The 15,912-nt window shown below is 45.2% G+C and overlaps 1 protein-coding gene across 2 annotated transcripts in view; it reads left to right on the top strand.

The window, feature by feature from the left end:
• Window positions 1–15,695, top strand: part of LOC105604659 (uncharacterized) — a 166,254-nt gene extending 150,559 nt beyond the window's left edge. Inside the window, exons 67-70 of one of the 2 annotated variants that reach the window (XM_060405888.1) lie at window positions 653–762; window positions 1,016–1,132; window positions 1,277–1,418; window positions 15,013–15,695. In XM_060405888.1, coding sequence (XP_060261871.1) covers window positions 653–762; window positions 1,016–1,132; window positions 1,277–1,418; window positions 15,013–15,017 — 374 coding nt within the window. In that variant the 3' untranslated portion in view covers window positions 15,018–15,695. Of the gene's footprint in view, window positions 1–652; window positions 763–1,015; window positions 1,133–1,276; window positions 1,419–15,012 lie in introns of those variants that run through there. The other variant, XR_009598382.1, reaches the window with a different exon arrangement.
• The last annotated feature ends 217 nt before the right edge of the window (window positions 15,696–15,912 follow it).

Raw genomic sequence — 15,912 nt, 5'->3', positions numbered from 1 at the left:
CAGCCCCTACCTCAGGGAGTGTGTGCATGCTAGGTCGCTTCAGTCATGTCTGACTCTGTGACCCTATGGACTATAGCCCGCCAGGCTCCTCTGTCCATGAGATTCTCTAGGCAAGAGTATTGGAGTGGGTTGCCATGCTTTCCTCCAGTGGGGATCTTCCTGACCCAGGGATCAAACTGAGGGGTGTACAACTCTGGATGCAGCTGGCTGGTTGACAGTTGCCCTGTTTTAGGAGCTGCACTGCATGGTCAGCTCCTTCTCCTTTGATCCCCCCACTGTTGTCCCCTGGGACAGGTGACCCACGTTACGCTGCTCACCCCCATGTCCCCAGCCTTGAGCAGCGGTGCCAGGTTTTGAGCCCAGGGCTCTGACCCTACGTTCTGCCCTCTCCCCTTGACCTGGTTGGGCCATCCCAGGAACACTGAAGAGCTTGCATCCCGGCCACTTGGGAGAGGGCCAGTGGACAGGGAAGGGCTCGGGAGGGGAACAGACGCTTCCCTCACCATCCTCATTCTCCTCCCCCTCTGGAGAGAAGGTTCAGAGCCAGGGCTGGTGTTTAGGGAAGTCAGCCTTGGAGGACACAGGGTCTGGCCATGCCCATGACCCTGGCCAGCAGGCTCTCACAGCCCGTTCTGCCTTCCCTGTCCCACAGGCCTGTCTGCCGGCCTCCTGGGCACCAATGACAACGAGGCTGGCAACGAGCTGATGCTGCCGGATGGCACGGTGGCCAGCAGCCTGGAGGAGTTCGCCCTGGCCTGGCAGGTGAGCTGCTGGCCAGCCCGCCCTTCTGCGGGCCTGGGCATCATCATTAGGATACTGGGGGTGGAGAGGGAACCATCCATGTGGATTGGCCGTGTACCTGAGCAGTGTGGGGACCTCATCTCCGGGGCTTCAGAGGTTCTCCATCCTAGTCCAAGGGGGTGGTGGTCCCCTCCTGCGGCTGGGGCACTCAGTGGAGGCACCCAGGAGACAGAGGTCCAGGCAGGAGGCCTGAGTCTTGGGTTCACGCCCCCAGGTGGCTGGTGACTGCAGAGCCGTGGAGAAGACTCAGCCAGCGTGCCTGGAACAGAGCCCCACCTGCCAGGCCTTCTTCCACGACCCCCACTCCAGCCTGGCGAGCTGCTTCGGAGTGGTGAGTGTGCGGCCACGGAGGCCATGCAGCAAGTGGACCGCAGGGCGGAGGAGACCCTCGCCCTGATATAGCCTATGCCCCTCCTCTGTGCTACTCCCCGGGGTGTGGTGGGCAGGGACACTGACTCTGGGTGCCGGATTTCAGGTGGACCCAACACCCTTCCTCAGCCTGTGCGCCCGGGACACCTGTGGCACCCAGGAGCGCCAGCCTGCTTGCACCCTGGCCGCCGCCTATGTCCACCTGTGTGCCAGGGGCTTCGTGCCCATGGACCCACCTCCACAATGCGGTGAGTGGCCGTGCCAGCAGGCACTCTGATCCCCTGCTTCCATCCCGGAGGGAAAACCTATTCCTCTCTCTTCGCTTCTGCCCCGAGGACACACACTCAGTTGTTGTACAGTGAGCTAAGAGGCAAAACAAAGTTATGTGCAAAGGAGCACTTTTTTAAAAAAATTTAACTTTTATTTGGCTGGGCCAGGTCTTCGTTGCGGCACATGGGCTCCAGCTCCCTAACCAGGGAAGTCCCAGGAGTTATTAAGAAAGTTACTAAGAAAGACAAAAAGAGGCCCCAGACTCGGTCTAGTGAGCCTGGTGACCTCTGGTGCAGGAGACGAGAGCTTGGGGAGGTCAGGCAGCTGTAAAGGCAGTTGCTGAAAATCACAGCCACAGGCCTTCCCTTAGATGTGAATGTACACACCCTACAAGGTCTGGAAACCCTCGGGCACACCTGCAACCAAGTCGGGTGCGATTCCCATGGCTCGTGTCCCACTACCCAGACAGGGAGGTTGGCAACTGCAGCAAACAGTGGCCGTGGGTCCCTGATACTAGAGCAAGTGTTCGTGACACCTGTAAGAGGACAGTTAGGCAGGCTTTACTGGGGGTCTGGAGATGCAGGGACCACTGCAGTAGGGGCAGAAAGACTGGGCTCATCTCTTAACAAGGAGAAGTGGGCATTTAGAGTCCAGGAGCATGGGGGAGAGGGGGTCAGTGGATGGAAGATTACTAAAAGGAAAGATCAGGGGTCGGGGAGATTCTGGCCAAACTGACCTAACAGAAATATTGCTGAAGGCAGGCTAGGGAGATCAGACATCACCCAGTTGCAGAGGTCAAGGTGATCAGCTCTGGAAGATCCTGATAAAGGGACTGACCTGCTGAAACTGGACAATGAAGACATGAAGCCCAAAAGTCAGGACCTAGTTGAGAAGAGTTCTAAAGGAGCCTGAGTAGAGTCTGGTCAAGGAGAAAGTCTTTCTCCAAGACTTTTGGATGCTAGAATAAAAGATTATTAAAGATAAGCACAATTCCAGAACTGATTTCTAGAAATGAAAAAATAGTCACAGAAATTTAAGACAACACATTATTGAACCAGGCGATTTTTCCAGAAACCAATGCCTGGGGCTGGCAATGTTATGTAAGTAAATACTGATAGGTGTCAATATTCTATAACATTTTATAACATTTAGGTAACAAAAGCATATTAATTCGTCTCTGGTAAATTGCTAATAGCAAAAGAGAAAATTAACTGGAAAATATGAGAAGAGGAAGATGAAGTGAGAATTTTAGAATGAGAAAGTTCTCAGATCCAGGAAGCACAGTGAGACTCCCGGGCAGTCCAGTGGTTAAGACACCAAGCTTCCAACGCAGGGCACGTGGATTTGATCCCTGGTCAGGGGACTAAGATCCCACATGCTGTGTGGCACGCCCAGCCCCCACAAAAAAGCACAGTGTTTCCCAAACACTGTAAATAAGCCTCTACCATGATGCATGGAACTGCGGAAAACCCAAGCAGAGGTCCTCAAAGCCACCAAAACGAATGGGAAAGAGGTGATTTTTCAAGGAACCATTCTCTTACCAGAAATGACAGAAGATGGTGGAATAAGTCTTTATAGCATTAAGAGAAAATAATTGTCAACTTATATTCTATGCCCAGTTCAGGTGATATTTAAGATGGGACACCTCCAGCACTGAACTGCCTGAAAATGTCACTGGTGAGTTGTCCATTAGTGCTGAGGGACATGGCCGTGCACAGTCACTCACTTGCTGTTTGTGGCTGCTTTTGTGCTGTGATGCGGAGTATTTGTGACCAAGACTCTCCAGCCACCAAGCCTAAAATATTTACTATCTGGCTCTTGACAGAAAACGTTGGCTGATCCCTGGTGTAGACCAAGGAAAGCAGAAGGAAATTAATGAATTAGGAAGAAATGAACAATAGGATGGTTCAAGAGAGGAAAAAAAGAGACGCACAAACAAATAGTGCTAGGAACAAGGAGCCAAAACGACAGGCTTCAGAAGGGGGCTCAACTTTGCTGATATCTTTCAAAACAAAGTATTGCCCAGAAAAATACAATCTGCCCAAACTGATTGGAGTAGGAATATTAAAGATCTAAAAGCATCTCATAGCTGTTAAATTCACTGCATCTGTAGGCTGAAATGCACCTCTGAAAGACAAGAGGTACGGTTTAGTGAAGAGTTGTTAGACATGACACCCAAAGCCTGATTCATAAAAGAGAAAAAAAAAAAATCAGTAAATCGGACTTCATCAAAATTGTCTGCTGTTGTTGCCTGTCAGAAGAATGGAAGAACAAAATCCAGGGAGAAAATACTTGCAAAGCAGATACCTGACAAAGGACCCATATCTAGAATACAGGAGCAAGTCTCAAAATTTAACTGTGGATGAACCTAGAGCCTGTTATGCAGAGTGAAGTAAGTCAGAAAGAGAAAAACAATTTCAGATATTAATGCATACATACGAGGGCTAGGAGAAAGGTACTGATGAACCTATTTGTAGGGCAGGAACAGAGACACAGAGAGCAGATTTGTGGGCGCAGCAGAGGAAGGGCCAGTCGAGAGTGGTGCCGATGCGTATGCACCACCATATGTAAATGGCTGGCTAGGGGCAGCTGCTGCACAGCACAGGGCGCTCAGCTCAGAGCTCTGCCACGGCCTGGGGGTGGGGGGATGGGCGCATGGAGGGGGCCCAAGAGGGAGGGGACATGTGTGTGCTCACGGCCGATTTACGCTGTATGGCAGAAACCGACCCAGCACTGTAAAGCAATTATCCTCCCGTTGAAAAGTTTCTATTGAAATATAGTTGATTTACAATGTTGTGTTGGTTTCAGGTGTACAGCAAAGTGGTTCAGTTTATATGTGTGTGTATATTTATATATCACTCTTTTTAGGTTCTTTTCCATTATAGTTTATGACACGATATTGAATTTAGTTCCCTGTGCTATACAGCAGGCCCTTGTTATCCGTTATATTTACATATAGTAGTGTGGATATACTAATCCCAAACTCCTCTAATTTATCACTTTCCCCTTTGATAACCATGTTTCTTTTCTTAAAAAAAAAAAACTAAAAATAAATTTAAGTAAAAAAAAAATCTACATAGAAAATGGACAAGACACGTGGAAACATTTCACCCACGATGGCAAATAAGCACCTGAAAAGATATTCAGCAGTACCAGCCAGTAGGAGAATGAGATAACACTTTATACACTTATTACAACAGTTAAAATGAAAAACAGGGGCAGTACCAAATGCGGGCAAGAATGTGGAGAAACTTGTTCTCACATACTGCTGTGGGCAGGTAAAATGCTACAGTCACTGGGAAGAAAGCTAAGCATACACTTACTATGTGATCCAGCAAATGCATTCGTGGATATTATCCCAGAGAAATGAAAACAAGTGTTCACAAAGAAACCTGTGTATGATTCATAGCACTATTATTCAGTTCAGTTCAGTCGCTCAGTTGTGTCTCTTTGCAACCCCAAGAACTGCAGCACGCCAGGCCTCCCTGTCCATCACCAACTCCTGGAGCTTGCTCAAACTCATGTCCATCAAGTCAGTGATGTCATCCAACCATCTCATTCTCTGTCGTCACCTTCTCCTCCTGCCTTCAATCTTTCCCAGCATCAGGGTCTTTTCCAGTGAGTCAGTTCTTCACATCAGGTGGCCAAAGTATTGGAGTTTCAGCTTCAGCCATCAGTCCTTCCAATGAATATTCAGGACTGATCTCCATTAGGATGGACTGGTTTGATTTCCTTGCAAGGAAGGATTCTCAAGAGCCTTTTCCAACACCACAGTTCAAAACCATCAGTTCTTTGGTGCTCAGCTTTTTTTGTAGCCTACTCTCACATCCATACATGACTACTAGAAAAACCGTAGCTTTGACTAGATGGACCTTTGTTGGCAAAATAATGGCTCTGCTTTTCAATATGCTGTCTAGGTTGGTCACAGCTTGTCTTCCAAGGAGCAAGTGTCTTAATTTCATGGCTGCAGTCACCATCTGCAGTGATGTAGGAACCCGAGGAGATAAAGTGTGTCACTTTCCATTGCTTCCCCATCTATTTGCCATGAAGTGATGCCATGATCATGGACCAGATGCCATGATCTTCGTTTTTTGAATACTGAGTTTCAAGCCAGCTTTTTCACTCTCCTCTTTCACTTTCATCAAGAGGCTCTTTAGTTCTTCTTTGCCTTCTGCCATAAGGGTGGTGTCATCTGCATATCTGAGGTTATTGATATTTCTCCCAGCAATCTTGATTCCAACTTGTGCTTCATCCAGCCTAGCATTTCACATGATGTACTCTGCATAGAAGTTAAATAAGCAGGGTGACAATATAAAGGCTTGACGTATTCCTTTCCCAATTTGGAACCAGTCTGTTGTTCCATGTCCAGTTCTAACTGTTGCTTCTTGACCTGCATACAGATTTCCCAAGAGGCAGGTAAGGTGGTCTGGTATTCCCATCTCTTGAAGAATTTTCCACAGTTTGTTGTGCTTTACACAGCCAAAGATGGAGAAGCTCTATACAGTCAGCAAAAACAAGACCGGGAGCTGACTGTGGCTCAGATCATGAACTCTTTATTGCCAAATTCAGACTGAAACTGAAGAAAGTGGAGAAAACCACTAGACCATTCAGGTATGACCTAAATCAAATCCCTTATGACCATACAGTGGAAGTGAGAAATAGATTTAAGGGACTAGATCTGATAGAGTGCCTGATGAACTATGGATGGCGGTTCGTGACATTGTACAGGAGATAGGAATCAAGACCATCCCCAAGAAAAAGAAATGCAAAAAAGCAAAATGGCTGTCTGAGGAGGCCTTACAAATAGCTGTGAAAAGAAGGGAAGTGAAAAGCAAAGGAGAAAAGGAAAGTTATACCCATTTGAATGCAGAGTTCCAAAGAATAGCAAGGAGAGATGAGAAAGCCTTCTTCAGCGATCAATGCAAAGAAAAGAGGAAAACAATAGAATGGGAAAGACTAGAGATCTCTTCAAGAAAATTAGAGATACCAAGGGAACATTTCATGCAAAGATGGGCACAATAAAGGACAGAAATGGTATGGACCTAACAGAAGCAGAAGACATTAAGAAGAGGTGGCAAGAATACACAGAAGAACTGTACAAAAAAGATCTTCACAACCCAGATAGTCACGATGGTGTGATCACTCACCTAGAGTCAGACATCCTGGAATGTGAAGTCAAGTGGGCCTTAGGAAGCATCACTACGAACAAAGCTAGTGGAGGTGATGGAATTCCAGTGGAGCTATTTCAAATCCTGAAAGATGATGCTGTGAAAGTGCTGCTCAATATGCCAGCAAATCTGGAAAACTCAGCAGTGGCCACAGGACTGGAAAAGGTCAGTTTTCATTCCAATCCCAAAGAAAGGCAATGGCAAAGAATGCTCAAACTACCACACAATTGCACTCAACTCACACGCTAGTAAAGTGATGCTTAAAATTCTGCAAGCCAGGCTTCAGCAATACGTGAACCGTGAACTTCCAGATGTTCAAGCTGGTTTTAGAAAAGGCAGAGGAACCAGAGATCAAATTGCCAACATCCGATGGATTATTGAAAAAGGAAGAAGAAGAAAAAAAAAAGAAAAAGAAAAAAAAAAGAAAAAGGAAGAGAGTTCCAGAAAAACATCTATTTCTGCTTTATTGACTATGCCAAAGCCTTTGACTGTGTGGATCACAATAAACTGGAAAATTCTGAAAGATTGGCATACCAGACCACCTGACCTGCCTCTTGAGAAACCTATATGCAGGTAAGGAAGCAACAGTTAGAACTGGACATGGAACAAGAGACTGGTTCCAAATAGGAAAAGGAGTACATCAAGGCTGTATATTGTCACCCTGCTTATTTACCTTATATGCAGAGTACATCATGAAAAATGCTGGGGCTGGAGGAAGTACAAGCTAGAATCAAGATTGCCAGGAGAAATATCAATAACCTCAGATATGCAGATGACACCACCCTTATGGCAGAAAGTGAAAAGGAACTAAAGGAGCCTCTTGATGAAAGTGAAAGAGGAGAGTGAAAAAGCTGGCTTAAAGCTCAACACTCAGAAAACAAAGATCATGGCATCCGGTCCCATCATTCCATGGCAAATAGATGAGGAAATAGTGGCTATTATTTTTGGGGGCTCCAAAATCACTGCAGATGGTGATTGCAGCCATGAAATTAAAAGTTGCTTACTCCTTGGAAGGAAAGTTATGACCAATCTAGACAGTATATTAAAAAGCAGAGACATTACTTTGCCAACAAAGGTCCATATAGTCAAGGCTATGGTTTTTCCAGTGGTCATGTGTGGATGTGAGAGTTGGACTATAAAGAAACCTGAGCACCGAAGAATTGATGCTTTAGAACTGTGGTGTTGGAAAAGACTCTTGAGAGGCCCTTGGACTGCAAGGAGATCCAACCAGTCCATCCTAAAGGAGATCAGCCCTAGGTGTTCATTGGAAGGACTGATGTTGAAGCTGAAACTCCAATACTTTGGCCACCTGATGCAAAGAGCTGACTCATTTGAAAAGACCCTGATGCTGGGAAAAATTGAGGGCAGGAGAAGGGGATGACAGAGGATCAGATGGTTGGATGGCATCACCGACTCAATGGACATAGGTTTGGGTAGACTCCGGGAGTTGGTGATGGACAGGGAGGCCTGGCATGCTGCAGTCCATGGGGTTGCAAAGAGTCAGACACGACTGAACTGAACACAGTCAAAGGCTTTGGCATAATGAGGCAGAAGTAGATGTTTTTCTGGTATTCTCTCACTTTTTCAATGATCCAATGAATGTTGGCAATTTGATCTCTGGTCCTTCTGTCTTTTCGAAATCCACCTTGGTAGGAAGTTCATGGTTCATGTACTGTTGAAGCCTGGTTTGGAGAATCTTGAGCAACTTGTAACCACCAAAATAGCCTACGGTCAGTACGTAGTTAAACAAATTCTGGTACATCCATACTCTGGAATACCACTCAGCAATAGAAGGGAACAAACTATTGATACAGATAACAACTTGGATGGATCTCCAAAGCATGAATGGAAAAAGACAAATTCAAGGATCATGCGCTGTATGATTCTGTAACATTCTCAAAACTACAAATTATAAAAATGAACAAATTAGTAGCCACTGGGAGGAGGAGTGGGCGTGACTCCAATAGGGTAGGAAAAGGGAGATGTTTGTGGTGATGTAACAGTTCTGTAGTTTGATGGTGGTTACATGAATCCACAACTGTGGCAAAATGTCACAGAACTATACACAATGTCAGTGTCTGGGTTTCCTTATTGTACTATAATTGTGGAAGATTTAAACACTGGGGTGAGTGGGATAAAAGATACACAGGACATCTCTCTACTATCTTTGTGGTGTGTGCTAAGTCGCTTCAGTCCTGTCCAACTCTTTGCAACCCTATGGACTATAGCCTGACAGGCTCCTCTGTCCATGGGATTCTCCAGGCAAGAATATTAGAGAGGGCTGCCATGCCCTTCTCCAGGGGAATCTTTCCAACCCAGGGATCAAATCTGCACCTCCAGCATTGGCAGGTAAGTTCTTTACCACTAGCGCCACCCGGAAAGCCAATACTATCTTTGAATTTCCTCCCAATCTATAATTATTTTAAAATAGATTTTAAAATTAAATATAAAATAGCAGGCCCAGATAGTTTTATAGGCAAGTTGTAATAATGTACCACAACTGTTCCAGAATATAAAAATGAAACCCTCCTCTTCCCAACTCATTTTAATGAAATTAGTATTATCTGATGGAAGACGACAACTCAAGGGCAAAAGAGGAAAGTTAGAAGCCCAACTGCAAACTTGAATGTAGATGTTACTAATATGTTAGTGAGTGAAATTCAAAAATGTGTTGAGACATAAGCTAAGAGAACATCATGACCAACTGGAAGTAATCTCTGGAACCCAAGGATGGTATTTAAGAACAGTGTACTAAAGTAGGCAGTTTAGACTATTCAGGACAATCCTTCTGGTAGGATATCTAATAATGTTGGACAAGACAGCAAAAAATGGTGCTTTGGAAATATCTTGATCAAAATCCAGGGGGAAGATCAGAGAGTGACATCAGCAAGGCGGCAGGCTAGAAATCTACAAATCCTTATTCCTCTGTGGAAACACTGACTATGGAACAATAAACGGACCAGAGTAGCTTTGTGAGAACCCTAGAAACCAGTTAAGCAGCAGCAACAACCAAGTGACGGCCTGACTGAGAAAACGTCTCACTCCAAACAGTAGGAAATTTCATGGCATGTTTTTTTGCTTGCCTTCCCCGTACACTCTCAGAGAAGGCAGTTGGTTCCTGGCTCCTGCTTTGGGGTGGAAGGAAACGAATGGAACTGGCTTGCAATGTGCTGACTTGTCTGGGACCTGCCAGGGCACAGGTTCCTGTCTCTGCCTCAGTGGTGATGAGAAGGCTGGCGTGGTTTGGATATCATGTGGGTGGTTGCTGAAAGCAGGGGTAGGTGCTGCTGCCAGAGACAGCTGCCAAGAGTCTGCAGGCGACCGGGGGCAAGATTATGGACAGACGGATACAACACTGTATCTAAATCCCTGAGAAGTGGGGGTGAGACGGCTAGTCTGCTGGGAATCTGGAGTTAAAGCATACACAGACCGGCCCAGGGAAGATACACCCTCTAGAAAGTATTTGAAAGAACCCTGAACTTTCATACCAGGCTGATTAGTGAAGGCCTTCCCTGAACAGGGGCAGTCTGCAAAGAATGGGAGAGGTGGGTGTTTTTACAAATGCCCCGTTCCAACGAAAGATGACAAGACATACAAAGAAGCAGGGAGACTGGGCCCGTTCAGAGAAACAGAGTAGATCTCCAGAAACTCTCAAGAAACACAGGCCTGTTACTTACTGATAGGTTTCAAAACGACTTCTCAAATATGCTCAACAAGCTGAAGGAGAAGAAAGATGGGAGCCAACTAAGTGAAATTAGGAAAATAATGTATGAGAAAAATGAGACTCTCAACAAAGAAGTAGAAATTATAATAATAAACAAGTTCCGGAGCTGAAAAATTGAATAATTTGAGCTGTCTTCAAGAGACTCACTTTAGATCTAAGGACACACACATGTTGAAAGGGAAAGGATGGGGAAGAAGGTATTGCGTACAAATAGTAACTGAAAGAGGGCACACTTCAATAATGGACAGGACCACCAAAAAGATGATTAATAAGGAAACAGAGGATCTGAATAACACTGCAGATCAACCAGACCTGACATACACACATATATATACATGGAACACTTCACCCAATAGCAGCATTGTTCTCAAGTGTTCTCAGCATTGTTTTCAACATTCAATGTCCAGGTTAGAACAAGTCCTAATAAACCTCTAAAATTTCAAGTCATACAAACTCTTTTTCAGTCACAAAGAAACCAGAAACAGCAGAAGGAGAAACTGGACAAATCATAAATTATACAAGATTAACACGCTCAAACACCCAATGGTAAATACAGGCTAAATTAGAAAATATCTTGAGACAAATGAAAACGATGGAATTGAGGGAAAACACCACTCCAGTATTCTCGCCTGGAGAATCCCAGGGACGGGGGAGCCTGGTGGGCTGCCGTCTGTGGGGTTGCACAGAGTCGGACACAACTGAAGCGACGCAGCAGCAGCAGCAGTGCTAAGAAGGAAATGTATAGCTGTAAATCCTGACAGTAAAAAAGGAGCTCAAATCAACAACCAAACTTCTTAAGGATTCTTGAAAAGAAGAAATCAAACAAGCTTGCAGAAAGAAGGAAATCATGAAGATTAGTTCAGAGATAAATGAAGTAGAAAGTAGAAAAATGAAAGTCAATGAAGCCAAAAGTTGTTTTTTTTTTAAGATCAACAAAATTGACAAATCTTTAGCTAGATTGACTAATTTAAAAAGAGAGAAGACCCAAGTAAGTAAAAATCCAAAGTGAAATCAGGAACATTACAACTGATTTTTATAGGACTAAAAAGGATTATGAGAGTACTGTGAACACTTGTATGATGAGTTGGACAATCAAGATGAAATGGATAAATTCCTAGAAACATGTTACCTGCCAAAACTGAATCTTCAAGAAATCTATAACTAGCAAGCAAGTTGAATCAGTAATCAAAAACCTCCCAACAAAGGAAAGCCCAGGACCAGATGGCCTCTCTAGTGAATTCTACTGAGGATTTAGGGAATTGAAATCAAGCTTTCTCAAGCTCTTACAAAAAGTTGAAGCAGAGGGAACATCTTTAAATCCATTTTATGAGGCCAGAATTATCTTGTTACCAAAGCCAGACAAGGATACTTTAAGAAAACTACGGAACAATATCCCTGATGAATACTGATGCAAAAATCCTCAAAAAAAAAAAAAAATACGGTTGGCCCTCTATACCTATGAGTTCCACATCCACAGATTCAATCAACTATAGATTGAAAATATTTGAAAAAAAAATCCGGAAAAGTTCCAAAAAGCAAATCTTGAAGTTGTTGCATGCTGGCAACTATTTACATAGCATTTACATTGTATTTAAGTATTCTAAGTAACCTAGAGATTATTTAAACGATACAGGAGGATGTACATGGGCTGTATGCAAATATTACATCATTTTATATAGGGGAATTGAGCATCCACAGATCTTGGTATCCATGGGAAGTCCTGAGGCCAACTGGATACTGAGGGACAACTGTACTGGCAAACAGAATTCAAGAGCACATTAAAAGGATTATTCATCATAACCAGGTGGGTTTATTCCTGAAATGCAAAGGTGGTTCAACACAGAAAATCATTGCAATGCACCATATTAACAGAATGACGGGGGGAAAAACACACGATCATCTCTAATGTTATATTAAAGCATTAACTCAAAAGAGATAAAATACATAAATATTAGAACTAAAACTGTAAAACTCTTACAAGGAAACATAAGGGGGGGTCTCCCCTGGGGGTCCAGCGGTTGAGAATCTGCCTGCCACTGCAGGGGACACTGGCTCGATCCCTGCTCCGAGAAGAACCCACATGGTGTGTGCAGCTAAGCCTGGGTGCCCGCGCTGCTCTGCAGCAAGAGGAGCCCCCCCAGTGAGAAGTCCGTGCGCGCAACTAGAGAAAGCTCACGTGCAGCAACGAAGACCCAACACAGCCAAAAGTAGACATGAATCTTTAAAACGAGAGCAAATAGACCAACTGGACATCACCAAAATTAAAAACTTCTGTGTGTGAAATGACACGATCAACTGAGTAGAAAGGCAAGTTGTGGAATGGGAGGAAATACTTGCAAATCATTATCTGATAGGGGGTTAATATTCCAAATAGACAAAGAATACCTACAACTCAACAACAAAACCTGTTTAAACATTGGTCAAAGGACTTGACTAGACGTTCCTCCAAACACGATATACAAATGACCAATAAGTACGTGAGAAGATGCTCAATATCACTCATCATTAGGGAAATGTGAATCAAAATCACAATGAGATACAAATTCACACCCGTTAGGGTGGCTACTGTCCAAAACTCAGAGAACAGTGTCGGCAAGGATGTGAAGAAATTGGAACCATTGTGCACTGTTGGCGGCAATGTAAAATGGTGCAACCAATATGGAAACCAGCATGGCAGTGCCCCCAAAAATTAAAAATTAAATTACCATATGACCCAGTCATTCCACTTCTGGGTATGATGTCACAAAAGAAGTGAAAACAGGGTCTCAAAGAGATGTTTGTACGACTATCAGAACATCATTCTTCACAATAGCCATGAGTTTCAAGAACACGAGTGTCCATCAACAACTGAACGGATAAGCAAAATATGTGTGTATGTACAATGGAATACGATTCAGTCTTAAAAAGGAAGGCAATTATGACACAGCACAGCCTGGCTGAACTTCGAGGCCATGACGCTAAGTGAAATAGGCCAGTCACAAAGAGACCAATGCTCTCTGAGTCCCCTTATACGAGGCACCTACAGTTGTCAGATTCATAGAGGATGGTGGTTGCCATGAGCTGGTCTAAAGGGATAATGGGAGTTGTTTAATGGGGACAGGGTTTCAATTTTGCAAGATGAAAAGGGTTCCTGAGATGGGAGTTGTTTGCACAACAAAGTGAAAGTAACTTAACACTACTGACCTGTTAAGATGGTCAGCTTTTTTGTTATGCATATTTTGCCACAACTAAAAACTTCTGAATGAGAAACTTTTACTGAGCACCTGTTTCATATGCTAGGCATGGTGATACAACTCTAAACACTGTACTTACAACCGCTGTAATTATTAGGAAAAAATAAATACACTTAAGGAGACAACATTCTTAGAGCAAGAACCAGTACAGACAAGACAATAGACACAAACAGGAATCCAGAAGTGGGTTTTTCCAACACACACTGTACATTCTGGCAGGGAACTAGAAACTATTAAAGGTATAATATCACGTCTGAAAAAGAACCAAAGATCAACAGATGACAGAACAGGCATTCAGTAAGCTTCTCTAATGCTCATACTTTCCTTTTAAACATTCTCTTAGCAAATGAGGGTTGGGAGGGACCTTCCTTAACCTGGTAACTTGAGGTATTTGGTACCCAGCCTTTAACATCATAGCTGATGGACAAACATCAGGAGCAGGTTGGCAAGGAGACAGGCACTCTTGTCTCTGCTTTTAATTCGTATTATATTGATGAGCCCATCACACAGAGACCAGAAAAAGAAAGAAACAGAGATTGAAACTCACCTGCTAGAACTTCCCCAGTGGTCCAGAGGCTAAGACTCTGCATTCCCAATGCAGAGGGGCCCGGACTCAATCCCTGGCCAGGAAGCTAGATCCTGCATGCTGCAACTAAAGATCCCGTGTGCCACAACCAAGATCACAGATCCAGTGTGCTGCAGCTAAGACCCAGCACAGTCAAAATTAATAAATATTTTTTTAAAAATTTACAAACCTGCTGATGGCGTCTTGCTCAGAGAGGTGCAGAGGATCTGCCTGGGTCTGTGACTCCTAAATTAAAGAGGTCCTTGCTTCAGAGTGAACTGGAGATCCCAGGGGTAAGGCTGTGGCTCTTTCTAAAAGTGCAGAGAAGTCATCCAGAGGTCACTGAGTGTTCCAGAAACATCTGAATATCCCTACTGCTTTCATGACCTGGATACCCTCTCTCCATCAGGATTCAGCTCCTGAACTCCCCCTTCACCAACTGACTAGATAGCTTAGTCGTGTCTGACTCTCTGCGACCCCCTGAACTGTAGCCCACCAGGCTCCCCTGTCCATGGGATTCTTTAGGCAAGAACACTGAAGTGGGTTCCCTTCTCCAGGAGATCTTCCTGACCCAGGGATCAAACCTGCATCTCCTGCATTGCAGGCAGATTCTTTTACCCACTTACCCACCACCTTTGGGTACATCATCTGTACTCCCAAAGTATCAGGTGCTGGGGTCCAGTCCTCTCCCAGGCTGGGAACAATCTCCTCATTAAAAGGGGGAGATACCCTTTTAATGGGGGCCACTTGAGGCCTGACCCTGCTGGGCCTGTGGTGTGCCAGGGGCTGTAACAAGAGCCCCCAGCTTGATTCCAGGAAACAGGGAGTTCCCTGTCCTCTGGGTCCACAAAGCATTATACTTCTCTCCCCTTTTCTCCGCAGTTTGAGATTCTGCCTGAGCCAGCACCAGGCTTGCCAAAGATCTGAGACTTCCTCTCCTTCTGCCACAATCCCATCTCATCCAGCTACAATCCCATCTCATCCAGCAAGGTCAAGATTCTTGTCTGGGGCAGAATGATGAGCACAAAATACCAGCAAGTCAGAGAAGATCAGGACTGAGATGGATCCAGGAAAGAAGGGCTGTTAGTGATTTTGAAATGCCTCCGGGGGCGACGGAGCCCTCACTGGTCTGGATAATTCTCCGTCCCCCTCAACACCTGCCCTGTGATCCAGGAGACAGCCTGGCCCGCCGGTTCCGCTCTGGAGAGGGAATGCCGCTTCGGAACTGTTCTCGCCTGCGATATTTCTTCACTCGTCTGGCTGCCGTTTCTGAAGCCTCTGCTGCATGAGTCAGGCTGCCCCAGGTCTTCCTAGCTTGGGATTGGCTTCCCCTGAGGCATGAGGTTCCTTGAGGGTAACGGATGGTCCCAAATCCCTTAATCAAAGCCTGGTTGGGGGCTTCCCTCTTGGCATAGATCCTGTTTCCAAGGCTGAATGTTCCGGGGGACCGGTTTCCACGGACCTGTGCTCTGGGCATTCAGCCCCCAAGGGTACAGCCTGCAGAGTTGTTCACTTCCTTTGGGGGAAGGCGTTGCCCTTGAAAAATTAAAGCTAGCAGAATCCAAGCACACGTGTGTTAGATTGGTGGAGTTGGCTGTTTCACTGGAGGGATGGGGTGGACCGGGGAGGCGTGGGTGGCTGTGAAACCCGCTCACCAGTAGGGGGCTCCCAAGACACCCTCTACACCGAATCAAGAGTCCAGAGCAGTGGGTGAGCTGTCAGCCCTGAGGCTCGGGGCTACCAGAAAGCCAGATGCCAGTGCTCAGCTGTCCTTGGCCTCCC

The sequence above is a fragment of the Ovis aries genome, chromosome 24 (assembly GCF_016772045.2).
Source record: "Ovis aries strain OAR_USU_Benz2616 breed Rambouillet chromosome 24, ARS-UI_Ramb_v3.0, whole genome shotgun sequence".
NCBI classification, from domain to species: domain Eukaryota; kingdom Metazoa; phylum Chordata; class Mammalia; order Artiodactyla; family Bovidae; genus Ovis; species Ovis aries.
Note: the sequence above shows the minus strand (reverse complement) of the source record. Positions and strands in the feature narration are given on the sequence as shown.